General features: G+C 41.0%; 1 protein-coding gene across 4 annotated transcripts in view; it reads left to right on the top strand.

Moving 5' to 3' along the window:
• Positions 1-16,697, top strand: part of trappc9 (trafficking protein particle complex subunit 9) — a 194,704-nt gene that overhangs the window by 123,857 nt on the left and 54,150 nt on the right. For all 4 annotated transcript variants that reach the window (XM_035182133.2, XM_035182131.2, XM_035182130.2 and 1 more), the window contains one exon: positions 5,306-5,396. In XM_035182133.2, coding sequence (XP_035038024.1) covers positions 5,306-5,396 — 91 coding nt within the window. The remainder of the gene's footprint in view (positions 1-5,305; positions 5,397-16,697) is intronic.

The following is a 16,697-nucleotide window of genomic DNA, read 5'->3' as shown; positions in this document are numbered from 1 at the left end:
ACAAGTTCTGAGTGGTGAAACAGATTTCATCACTGTTGCATCTTTTACATTTTTTCAGTCAGATCAGAGATACAGAACATCTGGATGCTACATCTGGAGGCCCTCTGGCCAGCAGGGAACTAGTTCTCTTTCAGTGACAGATGGGAAAACGTATGGGGGAGTATTTGCCACTCTGACACTCTGAAGCAGTGCGTGTGTGCGCGTGCGTGCGTGGGTTTGTGTGTGCGTGCATGCGTGCGTGCGTGCGTGTAAGTGTGTAAGAATTCACGTAATTAAAAAAAAAATTGGAAACCATGACAATGAAAGCAGAACAATCTAATAATAAGAGAGATGGGAGGTCTTTTTATTTTCTTTTGGGAAGCTGGAACTTGTTTAGGGATAGTTCACCCAAAAATTTTAATTTCCTCATTATCGACTCACCAATATGCTGATGGAGAAAAGAGCATGCTGCTCACCAATAAAAAAGTACATGACCAGTTATGGAATATTGCAACAATACAAACTTTCCTCAGGTGGAGAGTCCTATCACTGCTGCACTAGAGAGGGAATGAATTCCCCAAACAAATCAAGGCACTCTACTTTGTTAAAGCACAAAAGTTTTACAGTCTTAAATGCACTTATTAAAAACAAGACCAATGTACAGTTACTGAGCCATTGGGCACTTTCACACCTACCTTGTTTGAACTGGACCTTCAGACTTTTCAGTTTTGTCTGAGCTAAAATTATAGCAGCGAAAGGTTCCTTGGACCAATGACCAAATTTGTCTCCAACCAAAAGAGGTGTTCTCGGCGTGGATCGAGATGTGTCTTGGGATAGTTTGGACTATTGGACCAACAGCAGAAAGTTGAGACAGCATTGAACAACAAAAGGTGAGCAGAGTTGTTTGCAGGATTTGCAGTCGACTCAGATGAAATGATGTTTGCAGCAATTTGATCATAACTCAAACTAGTGTTGAATACTGCGCCTGAAGTTAGGGATGCTGGTAGTCATACCATAACGATATTACAGTGGCGATAAAATTCAACAAATTAACCAGTTTATTAATTTTCATTCACACGGCAACACTACTACCGGCCGTATAGAAAACAAGCTGACGACTGACAAGTTGTAATTCATGAGAAACTCCTGCGCAAGGAATAGTGTGTCATTGAGAAAATCAAAAACTACGTTCCTGAAGCCAAGATTCTGGTAAAGTTCATGAGTTTCATTACATGTCCCTGCCAAAAACGAGCTGCTCCTCATCACGCATCATCCTACCTTGTATCAGCCCATGCCCCATCAGTTGGCAGTTACCGGTGCACATATTTAGAGATTTAAGAACTGCCTGTCAGGTCGTTGGAAAGCATGGTGTGCAATTAATGATGAATCCAATCTCCGAGCTGCTGAAGTTGCCATTGTATTTTTTCCTCTTTATGAAGGCGTAAACACTCCCATCATTATGTGCATTGTTTTATCTACAAGTGCACTTGGCAGCATGTAGGCAGGATTGAAAGAAGAAACATTGCATACAAATGTATTCCCAGCAGCAAGTTTGATCGGGCTCCTGCAGCAAAAATGAAAAATACAAAAAACAGCCTCAATTGGCCTGTTTGGTCGTTTTTGGTCTGACTTGGAAAAAATGGGATGATAGTAATGTGTGAATTTAAGGTTTCTTTTGAAGCTAAGCAGCATATAGACAGACTCTCTATCAACAGACGGGTCCTGTAGCTGCTCAGTAGACACTGGAACAAACCGAAGCAAACAAAAAGTGGAAAATTGAATGGCAGTCTTGTAACCTTCATCAAAGGATCTTTATCTCAATCACAGATGCAAGTCTCGTCTTCAGATCCAAACTCATTTTGATAAAATAGAACTATTGAGTCAACTCCAAATTCATGGTCAATGGACTGACACCAACATTGCCACATGATGTTATCAAGTTAAGTCTCGATGCTATCGTCTGCTGCACAGGAAGACACTTCTCTGGCTGCAGATAGGGACTTGGCTGTCGACAGTCATCTGAGCAGTGCTGTGTAATTTCTGCTTCAGGCTGGATTTTCTCTTTACAACACGGAACACAAGAGAAATAAAAAGATTTGATTACAGTGCATGTCACACTCAGAAGCACTCGCTTGGCCTTGAGCAAAGTAACAGTCACTTTAATTTGCAATTTATAAGGTCCCTACAGTATTATTCCTGTTTTGTAGATAGCGTTAGTTGTGGTGACTCCCTCATTGGAAATGACTGCCATAGTGCAGGCTCTGAGCAGAATAATAGAAAGGAAGGCGGGGGGGGGGGCTATATATGCATGACCTCCCCTTGAGGAAGTCACTGCTTAGTTCGTGATTCTTTCGAAGAAGAAGTTCATTTGATTCTCAAAGCTGTCTTAACCAGCACTAATATCCCCTTCACAGTTGATTATTATTAATATGACTTATGATAAGATGTTGTAGCTAGCAGAACAGAGTATGGTTTTTCCAACATTTTCCAAAGCGGTGTCAGGAGACCAACACAGATGTCAAGAGAGTTTGTGGCGATAAGAGCAGACACCGGTGTCTGTGTGTTGTCAAGAAAATCGTGTGATCTCTGCAGTGGAGTTAATACGTTGCTTCCTGCCTCTGTCCGCTTCAACTCTCGCCTGAATAATGCAGAGGATTTGAGGCTGTTGTGAACGCGTCTGTGCAGAGAATCTCCCGCTGCGTTTGAAAGGCAAACTGTGGGTAAACTCTGTTGCCAAATCTCCGGTTTTTACCCGCAGGTCATTTCTGAAAAAGGCTATAGATCTACGTGCCCTCCTGCCTGCTCATGGGCTCTGTGTTTTTACTACAACTCAAATGTGACTGTAAGGTTGCTAATAAAGCTCACGAGCTGTCATCAATCACAAACAAGTGACCAAAATGGCAGCAAAATCCAACACTTTGGTGGCATTTATCTTTAAAAAGAAACACTGAAGAGAAGTGTTAAGTTTTGTGTTAATGTACAAAACGACTCGCCCAAGTTCCTTTGCCGGGAAGCGCTCTGATCCAACAAACTGAAAAGTTAAAATGATTATTGATCGCCCATACAGTGACAGAGGTTTCAGGATTTCTCGGCTCTGTGGCAGACTCAGGAAATGTACTGGTTAAATGTTCTGCTCATAAACATAACATGATTTATGATGCACTGCAACTGACCATTTTAACATGTGATCCTGTTTTAACCACAAATTGATCCTATGATCAGTTAATGTTTATCAATCCCTCATTTGTAAGTGACATTGTGCTGCATTGCTGCAACTTTAAAGTGCAAGTGTAAAACTAGTGACAATGTTTACATGTTGATGTTTAGCAGGTAGCACTGTAATTACCAGGTTCACCGTCATACCTTGTCACGTTAATATGCTCACAACTTCCTGTAGCACTAAACCCCCAGTGGACCTTGTGGCTAATTGGAATTGTATTGTTTTATTATTTATTTGTTGGTAATATAACCATAGACTGTATAGAAAGATGGACGACATGAATGCACAGTGACGCCAAAGCATCTGGATCACCCCCTGGTGGCTGGCCGGTTGCTGTATAAGTCATTATTCATGCCTCCGCCATTATTTGATCGTACAGATGGTTCTTGGTTCTTATTTGGTGTTTAAAACTGAGTCTGACTCCTGATAGGTCGAGTGCATGTATCAGCTGCATCGCAATACTGCAGATCCATCACCGATTGCTACGGCACAGATTCTGGCTCCAAATGCACAACCTGGCAGGATTCATTTCTGGATAGTGGAGACTCATCGTCCATATATATATATTTATAAAGCCTGTAGTCACAAATATGGTCTCAGGTATGGTTCGATTTTGACCTGATGGTTGGAGGCCAAGTCAGGGGATCAGCAAAGTCATGAGAATTTATCCTCTAGGGACCTTGAATATCTCCCGCTTATTTCATAGCGATCCACCCCACAGTGGAGACGTCTTACTGTAGCCACGGTGCTGCCAGAATGTACGGTGTGATTAATATTTCATTCACCCATATTGGTATGTGAGGAATATGTTATAAAGCTATAAGATGCATGTGTGAAAACTCGTACACGTTGAAACTGACGGCTTCACTGTAAGTTGCAGGAGAAAATCAGCAGCTCAGGCCGGTGATCGAGGAGCCGCTCGTTTGCTGCCGTTACCCAACAGTCCCGCTGAAGCCTTGAATTAGAAGCTCCGCGTGTTCGTGCTTCGGGTGATCAAAGCCACTGCCATTGTTCATTAGAAAGAGAAGGCAGGTGCATGTTGTGACATGTGGTTTATTATGATCCAGACTCGGGGTTTGGAAATGATCCAGCCGGCACAGCAGAAGCACCTCTCAGCACAGTATGTTTTATCTGTAAATGCCCCCCTCTCTCTCTCCCTCTCTGCATGTGTACTGTACTCTCCCTCAAAGGTTAATAGACACAGGTTGGGTGCTCTGGGCACTGCTCGTCTCACCCATTATTCCAAATGTCAGCTGTGTAAATGATCAGCGTCGTCCTTATCATCACATATTATCTGGGTAATTGCTCTCTGACAGTCATATTTGTTTTGATGCCGCATTCATACATTGATAGCCTGCCCCGCGATCGTTTTAATGCTGGCGTTGTAGTCAGGTTACGGAAACACGCTCGCCATGTCACCTTTGGCGTCTAAATGAATGCACAACACAAAGATTTGTGATGCAGTCAATTTGTGTGGCTTTTTTTCATTAAAAAAACCCCCCGCAGCATTAAACTGGAGTAATAAGTGCTATACACCAGTCTGAATAAACTATATTCTTACAATTTTTCTCTTTATTATTTGATGTTTCCATTTTGTTTTTGCATAGTTCACCTGCAACTACTATTACAAGTATCTAATGTATTTATGACTGAAGTGACGAAAGCTCTTAATTTTGCCCTTTTTAATGTTTGTGTAACACAGGGAGCATCCACACACTGAATCCTTACTAACATCCATTGGTTAATGTTTTAGGAACTGCTTGACACACGCACACAAAACATATAAATCTATTGAAATAAAAAACTTCTGATGTGTGCTGGATCAACAAAACACCACAAAATGGTTGAATAAGATAAAATCTGCACACATGAAGCTCCCGGTAAAGGTTTTATTAGCTAGTGATGTTTCAAGCACTGGGCTCTTCCTCAGACTTCTGATAAAGAAACACCATCTTAAAAACACACAATGCATTCTTTTATAATTACGGAGCAATGTATTTTTTTTTCTAACTTCTGGTGATGTAAGTAAAATGTTGTGTATGTTTGTGAAGAGTTTCCCATGTTGATTATTCCCTCGAAATGCTAATTGTCCTTGACCGGTCCCACCCCTCTCTGCGGCGCTGTGGAGAGGCCAGCGTGGAGGGAGTCCTCAACCAGCTGGTCCTGGAGCACCTACAGCTAGCTCCTCTACAGTGGGGTGAGTACACGTGTGTGTGTGGGTGTGTGGGTGGGTGGGTGTGTGAAGATACAGAAAGTTTGCACTCCCTTTTCATACTTTTACGAAGGCTTCAACATGAAATTGTCAATATAATACAAAGTCAATGGAACAAAAGGAAAAGTTTAAATTAAGTTGTTGCGAGTGTTGTTAAGTGTTGCTCCATCTTTTACGTTTCCCATGATTATGTTTGTCTGCCAATCCCAGTAATCTAGGCGGTTCCATCTCCTTACCTGTCAGTTAGTGCATAAACCTCCAGTAGTGGTCTCAAGCCATGTTTTTTATTTGCATTCATAATGTGATACATGCTATTTTAGAGAAGTGTAGACAGCAGCTCGGGAAAATGTGTGAGTCACGGGGGACACGCTGTATTTGTAGGAGCACTCGTCGGTCGCACCATCTGTGATCATCCTCTCAAATCACTTTTGATTTACTGCGGGTGTTTGTTTTCTGAGATTCCCGGCCTCTCTTTGGGCGCTGCCAGCATTTTGATTAGTCAGCTGGGGCTGTCCTGCTTTTGCAAAAGCCTTAAAAAAAAAAAAAAAAATGAAATAAATGATGCGGCAACAGCAGATCAAGCATCGGAAATGTGAGAATGTGTTGAGACAGGAGTAAGGAGGGGGATCAAGGCAAATACTTCACCAGATTCGCTGTTATCCAGTTATGACAGCGTTTGACGTGCTCCGCCTTGAATGAGGAAATGTTCCCAGGAGTAAATGCACCTGTCTTTGATCTGATATTCAACATTATGTGTGCAATCTCTGCGCAGGCATTTTCCGTGGTTGTGTGTTTTTTCATGTGTCTTCATTTCTGTGAGGGGATAGTGCTGCAGTTCCAGCTCAGGCCTCTGCAGGCTCTGCTGATTATGGGCCAGATAATTTGCCTCAGCACATTAGGATGCCTTTATCAGGGTGGCCAAGACTATCATAGGCTCAATTATGGGTATAGTTGAGGCATTTCCCCTGTGTCTAGTCCAACCGGGTGCTTTTAAATTCCAGTGTCGCTCTCTGCTTCACACTCAGAGAGATACTGAGGGAAACACAGCACTTGCTTTTCAAAAAAATCACATTTGTGTTTGATTGCCATGATGATTATGGCCAAAGCTGTGTGTTCTGTTGGGATTATTACCACTTGCTTAGTCATAAATTGAGACAATACAACGGGAATCTTCTTTAAAAGCATAAATGTAGATGTTGTATTATTATTTTACCTCCTGCAGCTCTTACAGGGAGATGACTTTAGTTTTTTTAGTTGGACACACACACACACGTATGAGGCGCTTAACTTAACCCAGGCCAACAAGTGGCCCTGCTCCTCTGCTCTTTTCTAATCACTCACACGTAGAACTGATCTTTCATGTGTCGTCTCGTGTTGATGTGGCAGGTGAACTGCTTGCGCACAAAATGTTGGACTTTTTTTCAATGTGTCTCATAAACTCTCGAGTGAAACACAAAGTAAACTTCAAGTCCTGTACGTGTCCGAATAACTTTTAGTGTTGGTGTTTATTGTTAGGATGTAAAGTGAGCGCAGGTCAGCGGGGGGGAGTGAGGACATGCGGCTGGGTGATACGATGCGGTACAAGGCCGCCGCTGCAAAATGAACATAGCTGAAACCAGACAGTTCGTGAATGCATGAATTGGGAAAGGTATTAACTCAATTAACCAACATGAGCAACATGCTTGGTTAATTCTCTAGCGCTATATCTGATGTTGACAATCTTCATCGTATTTGGATGCGTTTAATCATTTCTCTAACTTATTACTTATTGTCCTCCAGGAGATGGTAGATTCAGCAACAAAAACTTTCAAATGAAATCTCAACTTTTCAGTGAAAATAAATTCCCTCCGAGTGCACAAGTTTGAATTCATCAATACAGGACCATTGCTGAAATACATTTTTATTAATGTTTTCATCTCATGGTGTATTTTAAAACTCTCCTGAACCAGTCTTCTGTTTTGAGTGGTTGTAGAAAGTGATCTCATTTCCTCATGCATGCAAAAACGAGTGTGGACTGTATTGTGTAGATGATTGTGAAGCCAGTCTATTGTGGAAATCTGGTGTTTTGCACTTCATTGTAGTCTTGATGAGTAATATGAATTTTAGTGCCAAGTACTCTTCTGAAGATTTAAATAGTGAAAGAAGTCAACAGGGCTGAAGAGAATAATGTATCTCTTGTCACAATTTTGGGAGCAGGGTCTGTATGTTCTCCTCAGCTACAGCCGACTATGACCCAGGTGGTGTGAAGATGCAAGCAGGTCTCCACAGAAAAAGTTTAGCTCTGGGTCTGTGTCGCGGTGCCTGAGCACATGATATAAATATGCATTTTAAGAGCCGCCGCTCCCCAGCGCCCTTTTGAGCGGTTTTGTTTACTGTACAGTTTCCGTGTGTGTGCGACTGGCGGTGTGTCAACATCCAGCTGCCAAGTCTACGGTAAATTCCTTGAGGACCATCGCTCTGTGGCTCCCCTGCTTTTCTGAACACTCTCATTCAAAGAGAAATGTTATCGCCTCCAGTTCTGCTCAATCACCAGAGACATTTGGCTACACATTTGTTTATACATACAAGGAATTAGCTATAAGTACAGATATAGAAAATATAAAAATAGGAAACAAAAATATTTAAATCTTATATATATTTCCGCAGGGACTCCCTCCTCCAAAAAAATGTCAGAGAAAACATAAATTTATTGAATTTCCACAACTAAATAAAGGATTGCACAGTTTATTTTTTTTACTTTTCATCACAAAAGTATTGTTCGGATTTTAAAAAATCACTGAGCAAGTTTTCAAATACGGTAACTTAATGGATGCACAAAATCTACAAGAAGTCAACAGTGCGAGTGTCTATTTATAGACACTGTGCCTCAGGCTGGGGTTATGAGAAGAGAAAAGAGGCTCTGACATCCTGGCCCATTGTGTGGCATGAGAAACGTGATGCCTCTTCACAATTTGCTACCATAGAAACCTATGAATATTTGATTACACAGGTTCCAGTAAATGGAGAACATGGAAAGTGCTGGAGTTGTTTTTATGGCTTTGTGTTTGTTTACAAGCTCATAATTATTATTGAATGGGGAGCAAATGGAGGCCATTAGTAAATGATTCTACCTCCGGGAAGGAACAGCCACATGGTCACAGCAGCGCTGCAATAAAGAGAGATCATATATGATGAAACGCACTGCATAATTATAAATGAATAATGCAAGTGCTGATTTTTTTCATTTAGTGATACGTGCTTTTGTTGCTGCTGAATCTCATTTTTCACTCTTAGAGGAACAGCTACAATTCAGTAATTGGGTTAGACATTAAAGCAGATAGTATTAATTGTATGTGAGAAGCTAATAAATAGAAAACTATTGACACCAAATTTACCAGAAATAATAACATTACACAATATTTCTATGCCTTTCCCCTTTTTCTGTAAAATATATGGACAGCTTGAACATTATTTCCTGCCCATATTGAATTCCACACAAGCTGCAATTCTTTAATAAAGCCTGCTGTTACATATCATCAGCTGTGACTCCACAAACAGGTTTTTAAAAAATACCTCGTAAATAATGTGATTTCAGCTATAAAACTCCTGAAAGTGCCGTTGATATCATTTTGGATTGATATGCTGCTCTTTCCCTGGCTAATTCTAAAAGGTTTCCACTTGAGTTTCTGTGCTTTTCATTCAATTTTCTGCTCTAGTAGGGAAAGTCCCTGTCTGGACTCTGCCATTTCATTCTGTCATATATGCTAAGAAAAGGAAGTGCAGTAAGAAAAGTGTGCGCGTTGACCGTGGATTTCATGGTGCTTGAAAAGGGTAGGCAGTTTTACAAACAGTCTAAATGTCAGCAGATCTGCAGCCTCGGAGAATCTCAGCTATTGTTTTTTCAGAAGGTTACTGGCTGGCTGGTTTAATTATCTGTGACAAAATTGTACTGCTCTTCCCAAAACTATAAGAGGTACTTGTCATCCTTAAAATTGGAGAAACCAGAGAGAAGGAGGTTGACGTGGGGGCATGGGATGAAACGCACTAAATTAGGTTTTAGAAATCAGCTCTCAGGAGATATTCTTATGAAACCACACGTTTCCTCCATCCCTTTGTACACTAAACAGCAGGGTGACAGAATTTGGTCTTTTTCCAAACTGGACACGACAGTTTGAGTGTTTAATTAAATGCTTACATTTTTTCGTCAAACAGATATGGATTAAAACATTTTACCAGCAGAGTAATTAAAGTTACCCTGGGGAGTTTTCTTCACAACAGACAACTCCCTCTCTCACCTCAACACTGTGCGCCCATGTTGAGATGTAACAAACATGTAAAATAGAGTTGTGGTCAATACCATTTTTGGGGTTTACGACAACAAGACAACTGTAACTTAAAAATTGAACTCGTCATTTCCACTTCATACATCTCAAAATGTTGTGTCTATGTCCTAAGGTCAGTGCTGGTAACAATGGATAAGAGCTGTGACATATTTGTTAAACTCATAATATCTAATGTTAATGCATAATGGATAATGTTGGGTCCTTATTATTTAAGAGGCTACTGGGAATAGTAAAAAAACAGCAGTCAAATACTGATTTGGACGTCATTAACCATGACAACAGTTAAAGTTTCAAAACATTCAGGCCAAACCCTGTGTTTAATGCATTTCCTCAACATAAATTGTTTGAATTAGAATGCCTTTTCACAAACTTGATTACCCCCGACCAAGGAGGTTACATTTTCAGCCCTGTTCATTTGTTTGCTTGTTGGTACAATCACATAAAAGCTACTGGGAGAACTACCACAAGAAGACGTGGTTTGGCTCAAGGAAGAATCCATTAAATATCAGTGCGAAACCGGAACAGGGGGGCGGATCCTGGACGTTTTTTATTTCAATTTTTTTTAACATTGTGAAATAGGGTGTTTTCTTTGACATTTTCACTGATTTCTCAGATAATAATATACGAATAAAATCAAACATGCTCTGATGGAGTGTGGTGCAATTTGGTGCAGCTTGATTGAATTACAGGGGACTGTTATGTGCTCTCCTTGGTGCCATACTAATTCTTATTTAAGAGGAAGTCTCATGGGATGCATCACATGTTTTTTTTTCGAAAATGATGATCACAATATCAGCATATAGTAATGAAAAGCTGTATATAAAAATACACAAACAGTAAACAAAATGTCTGTATAGGGAATGGCACAATAAGGTAGTGATTGAGAGGCATGGAAGAGGGAGCTTTGCTACTTGAATGCCTGTTGTGATGAGGTGTGACGTTTATCTTGTAAATTCTTATAAATATAAATATAGGAGTTTAGTACAGAAATGTAGAGTCCAGAAAAGACTGTGATAAAAAACAAAGTTTCATTCAAAATCACTTTATTATTGTGCTTCATCTTCCGTGTCACCATGTCGCTGAACGATTCCCTCTTACCCCCACAGCAGTTATAATGTGAGAACAGTTGGTATCATTTGTTTTTTTCATTTGTTTTTTTTGCAGCTTGCACATTATGTAAATAGCACCATTGATTATAGCTCCTCAGCTGTCAAACAGATTAAAGGCAAAGTGGTGCACCTCATGATTGGAGTCGCTGTGTCAACTTAATGGAGTGTTGCTAAACAAACAGTCACCTGACCAATCAAGACGCAGCTCTCGCAGCAGGTGATGATGCTGAAGGAGAACACAAGGTTTCTATCGGACAGGAAGTGTCCTGAACCTTTTGATCCCTGTGGGCATGTATTGAAACATGCAAGCAGTGAAATATAATAAGACAAATAAATAAATACAAATATATATATATTTAATTAAAATGCACCAAGAGTCAGAAATTTATGTAACATTAAAATAAATGTTAAGCCTTATTGACAAATGTCGTGCAAATGCTAAATAGTTAGGAATAATATTTGATCAATACTTGCATGTGGTGATCTGCATAAATTACAAGCCACGTTTAAGCCACTCTGCCTGTGGAGTGCTGTAACCAAGCAGTGAGATGGAAAACAGCGAGCCTGAATGCGGACTTTGCACCCATTGCCCACCCCACCCCCCCCTCCCCAGCCATCAGTCCACCACCAGGAACCCATCTCAATGGAATACAAATTCACCCATGAATGGAAAGACAAATGTTTAGCCTGGGAGCGAGATGGAAAGAGAAGGGTGGGGGCTCTGCTGTAAAAGGCGGAGAGATAATTTAATAAGACAGCGCTTCTGAACCGGCTCACACCGTCGCATTTTTTTCTCCCCCTCTTTCTACCCTGCACACACACACACGGACACACACATATACACACACAGATGGACGTTTGGAGCAGTCACAGGCGGTGGCTTTTCAACACTCACCGGGGACGCCTTGTGGAATAATACGCCTTTAAGCCTTTGTCAGGTGCCCAATTGCCATGAGGGCCGCAGGTTTGACAAATGGAGCTGCCAGACAGCCCAGATCCACCTCGCGCTGGAGTCCCGTTGTGGTGATGATGATTAGAAGCACTGACCTGAGAGGGAGAGAGGATGGCAATGAATACATGCATTGGCTGAGATGAAAGACAAGCACTCTGACTGCACCTGTGACTGGCGATATGTCACATCTGTGAGCAGGATCCAAAGTTAACACCCGCCAAGCGCTTAATGTGGGTAGATTTACCTTTTGGCAAGCAGGTGAATGTTTGTACCAAAACAGTCATGTAGTAAAAAACACTATCCTGAGAGCCTGGACTGCATTTTGATTTGCAGGCGCTCTGTTTCTCTCCAAGTTGACCAATGAGTCTGCCATGAAGCTCTGTGCAGCAGATGAGACAGTTTCCCACACATACACACACAGTGACAACATCAACATGGAGTAAGCTGATCTTTCTAATGACAACCCACAGAGGTAGAGGAGGATGAGGGTACTACAAAGGAAAGGTTCTTCTAGAAATGGATATTTGTATTTAACAGAACGAGGCTGGCTACAGTGTTATGCAGAGGCTGGTGACGACTTGTTCTGTCAGTCGACCGACGACAAAAATGAAAAAATAACTAATTTAAGATCAATTGGAGCCTCTTTCTGGTCTCTAAAGTTCACTTAATAAAAAATATGTACGGTCGATTATTAGATAAAGACTTTCAGAGTGTATCCTGGCTTTGAATTTGAATAAATTAATATTAATACTGATCAATATCTTAAAATAATTTTGCTTTCAATTTTGCCCCGACCTTATAAGGATTTGCTGATGGGATTTTTTTCACATTTAACTTTTACCTTCGCTGGTGAGTTGAACAGCTTAATTCGGACTGTGTCTGTGAGCATACATCAACTGCAGGCTCAGTTCCCTGCGCAGCAGTGATAGGGCCTGTGGGAGATGGTAATTTGCCTTTCTAAAGACCAACTTACTCCAGCATGATGTCAGTCCAGTCTGCAAACAGAAGGAAGGAAGGCAAACTTATCCGTGGGCTGTTGTGCATGTCCATGTTTTGTTTTTGATTTCTTTAGTCTGTGCAGTATGTTGAGCTGTGGCTAGATGGTGACCTCACCTTTTCCTAGTTACCAGGTTGAATAAGCTGCATCCTTCTAAGACCATAGGAAGACTAAGAGAGTTTAGATAATGAGTATAATACTAACCTGTTTCTATAAAATGTCTAGTCACCAATGTTCTAGCGTCAACAATCAGTATATGGAAAGCTTGTTAATAGCTGGTGTTCTGGCATAGAGACTAAGAGCAGAGGTGTAGCAACAAAAACCCACTTACATTACTGAACAATAGTTAGAAAACACAAGGTCTCAACATGTTAGGGCTGTTTTTTTTCTTCATTGTTTGTGCTTATTTAAGTTTTGATAATTTTTCATCTCCAGAAGAAGCTGTGTAAAGTCGGATAAATGTCCTTCAGTGAAGTCATCTGAGTCAGCGTTTTGTTGGTTGTGAAGATGCTACACTTGAAAAAACAAACATGGCTTGTGAAGTGAGAAAGCAATGCGCTACACAGACCTCTGGGCCAGCTCCTCATTTTCGAAAGTGTCATAGCAGCTCAAGGCTATGTTCGCTGTCTCTAGCATAGCTCAGCTAAATCTCAGACGTGCAAAGGCCATTTTCTGACATGAACTCTGGAAAATGTCTGCTAAAATTTGCCTTTCACTTGTGAAGGATGCAACAGGATATTGTCCAGGTCACAACAGGAACATGCTCAGAGCATTCAGTTGAAGAGTGGCTCCTAAGTCAAGCATCCAGGAGGCAGGACATAACTTCTGCTGAGGAAATCACAGGGTTTTGTTTCCCACGCATCAACACTGACGGCCCTTATATCTTTATTTCATTCTCTATGGAAAATGTAAGGAAGATGTGTTGGGTTAATGTAGTGCATGTGTTAGAGCAGCTTTACACTTCTCTTTAAATTGTTGGTCATTAATTCTGTCTGTAAATCCCCAATAACAACTAATGGCGAAGACACTGAAAAAGTATTCAATAAAATGAATGGAGAAAAGCAGCAAACTTTTTACCTAAGAGCTGTGCCCAGCAATAGTCTGTGATTTGAACTTGTTCAACAAGTTCAAATCCAATCCAGTTCAGTCTGCCTTGACCCAAAGGAAGACAAAATAAAGAGCTTATTTGCACACCCTGCTTTATTTCAGATTTTTTAGACAATATTGTATTTGGAGCAATGTGACTGGGGACCTGTGCAGGGTTTTCCTCACCTTTTGTTCAGCTGTAATAAGCTCAAGAGAAGCAGCTCTGTTACTAATAGGATTTATTTAACCATTTGTTTTGCCAGGTTATTAACCTAGTAATAGTGTTTTAAGGCAACACTCAATAAAGCAGAATCAGTTAGGTGCAAATAATTTATTTAATTTCCAGTTACAAGTGTCATTGTCCTGACACTACTAATTCAAAAAGACAATTTTAGCCCTTAGTTTGAATGTTTTGGCCATACGTTCACTTCCCTTGTAAGTTGCATGAAATGCAGGCTCCATGTCCTAGAGGTTTCAGTCCGTGTGTTTTGGAAAATGCTGCATGTAGTAATGAACAGCCAAAGCAGGAAATATTGTTCCATTTCTGTGGCAAAGAAAGAGCGGGTGTCTTTTGGAGAGGTGGATGGGCACATAGCAGTCTTTGTCTTTGTAGTTTATTTGCTATAACATCAATATTTCCCCAGCATTAACCCTGAAATTGTTGCCATGTGCAGACATTATAAGCAAGGTTTAAAAAATGAATAAAAACATTGATATTGGATGTAGTCCTGCCTGTTGCATAGTAATCAAATATTGATGCTCCTAAGATTGTTTTTGAACACCCCAGCAGAATTTGATGCAGGTTTTTTATTTTAGCTGAGCTCAATGATTTTGCAATCTAGTTGAAATATCTCCTCCATGGTTTTGCATGTTGTTTAGGCCTCACTTTATTGCTCCACTCAGGCCTCATGTAGCTGGAAAACTGTCAATAAATGTACAGACCTAAAGGCTTGTGTGTCTCCTCTGGTCCATAAATACATACACACTAAACCATCCCACGCCCTCCATCACCACCCACCTACTGGAGTTCAGATCGGCCTAAATTTGCAGCGGGTGCTGTCCATATAGGTGAGTGATGGGCGCTGGGAGGAGCACTGTAGACTAGAATCTGATTTATCTGCTTGTTTTTCAGCTCTGTTACCCTGGAGCTGCCGGTCAGCCATCCTAAAGGTCTCCTATTGAAGGCGGTAGAAAGCCAGAGTGATAGGGACGGACGACACTCACCGTTTTGGGAAGCTCGCTCCGTCTCCAGGGCCACTGTGTCTGAGATTCAGTGCTGCTTCAGACAGCCTAAGATAGGTGTGTTAACGGCATCATACTCAAAGTGGCGATGAAAGCATGATGAGGCAGCATCGCCCTGTGAGTCTTCAAACGATTCCTCCTCTCAGGTAGCTTAATGAGATTAGCTGCAATAACTGTCTATTGTATTTTAACCAGGTAATTAACCCATTATGAGTTTGAGTTTCTATACATTATGTGGCCTAATACGTTTTGGGCCACATTAAGGGATCAAGCATAAAAGGATCATTCATCTTACTCTGGCTGGAATCACCAGTCTTATCCTGCCACAGCTTTAATGTGTAAATGAGAGCAACGGGGACAGTGGCTCACTCTATGATTACCTAGCCCTCCTTTTTCTCCCTGGCCCTGTGTGGATCTACAGTTAGCACATTTAACGGGCTTAGAGCATCTGTTTATGGGGCATTTATCATGGATACAGAACAATCCAGGCTGTCGGTCCCTCAGCTCGGGGAAATATATCAAAACTCCTCCGGCCTGCCACCCCACACAATCGCCCATTCATTGAGACTGGTAGGATAGGAGGAATAGGAGAGGAAAGAAAAGAAAAGAAAAAGGAAGTCAAGTTAAGGGGCACATAGAGTAAAGGCACAAATTATAGTTGTGGAGATTAGATTGTGGAGAGATCCTCAGATTATATTTTTGTTCTGGTGACAAAAGTGCAAAGAAAGCTTTTGGTCTAGATTTGTTTACAAGTTAAACATGTACTGACTCATTTTACTGTAGGCTCCTAGGGCCTGATGCTACCCTACACATTTACCATTCGCATATGGAACGTGTATCTTGTGAACCATTTAATTGATGGACTTTACATTACTGATTATGGTTCGATTTGGACACGAAATAAATTCAATATTAATAAAAATTGAATAAACGAGCGACCAGCCCTCTGTAACAGTCAGACACAGGCAGACTTAACTGCGATGGGTGCAGAGCTCCATAACGGTCACACTTCCTCTTAATTTGCCAGGTTTTATTTAGTCTTTTCAGTGCATTTTATTGTACAAATAACTATCCATTTAGCTACCTTGTTCATTCTAAGAGCCAATCAATTTTTTTCCTCGCTATTTCTACAAGTCAATGTATTTTTAGCTCAAACCTGTTTCTCCTTCCCTGTTTTCTATCAAATAAAACCACCTCCTCCATTGATTTCTTTAGAGGAAACAAGAGTATCCCCAACGGCTGCCTTTTCATCTCTGAAAGACAGATTACCTGACATTTCTAAATGCAACCAAGTCCAGCCTCTGGTTTCATTGTGAGAATGTGTTGAGCGCCCCGCTCACACTATTTCATGTGGTTCTAAAGGAGGGAATGCTGTGACACAGCTGTTTCACCTGCTGGAAATGAGCATTGCTGTGGTATAACATGCGGCTCTGCACTATCAATCCTCAGCAGTGCAAACAGATCAGTGGTGACTGTTTTGTTTAAGTTACTGCCAGAGGTCTACTAAAATATGATCTCTCAAAACAGAATCATTACAATTTGGATTTGATTCTTTCTTACATCTAAGGTGTGTAAAAG

The sequence above is a fragment of the Hippoglossus stenolepis genome, chromosome 17 (genome assembly GCF_022539355.2).
Source record: "Hippoglossus stenolepis isolate QCI-W04-F060 chromosome 17, HSTE1.2, whole genome shotgun sequence".
Lineage (NCBI taxonomy): Eukaryota > Metazoa > Chordata > Actinopteri > Pleuronectiformes > Pleuronectidae > Hippoglossus > Hippoglossus stenolepis.
The sequence above is the reverse complement of the archived record's forward strand: the minus strand, read 5'-3'. Positions and strand labels throughout refer to the sequence as shown.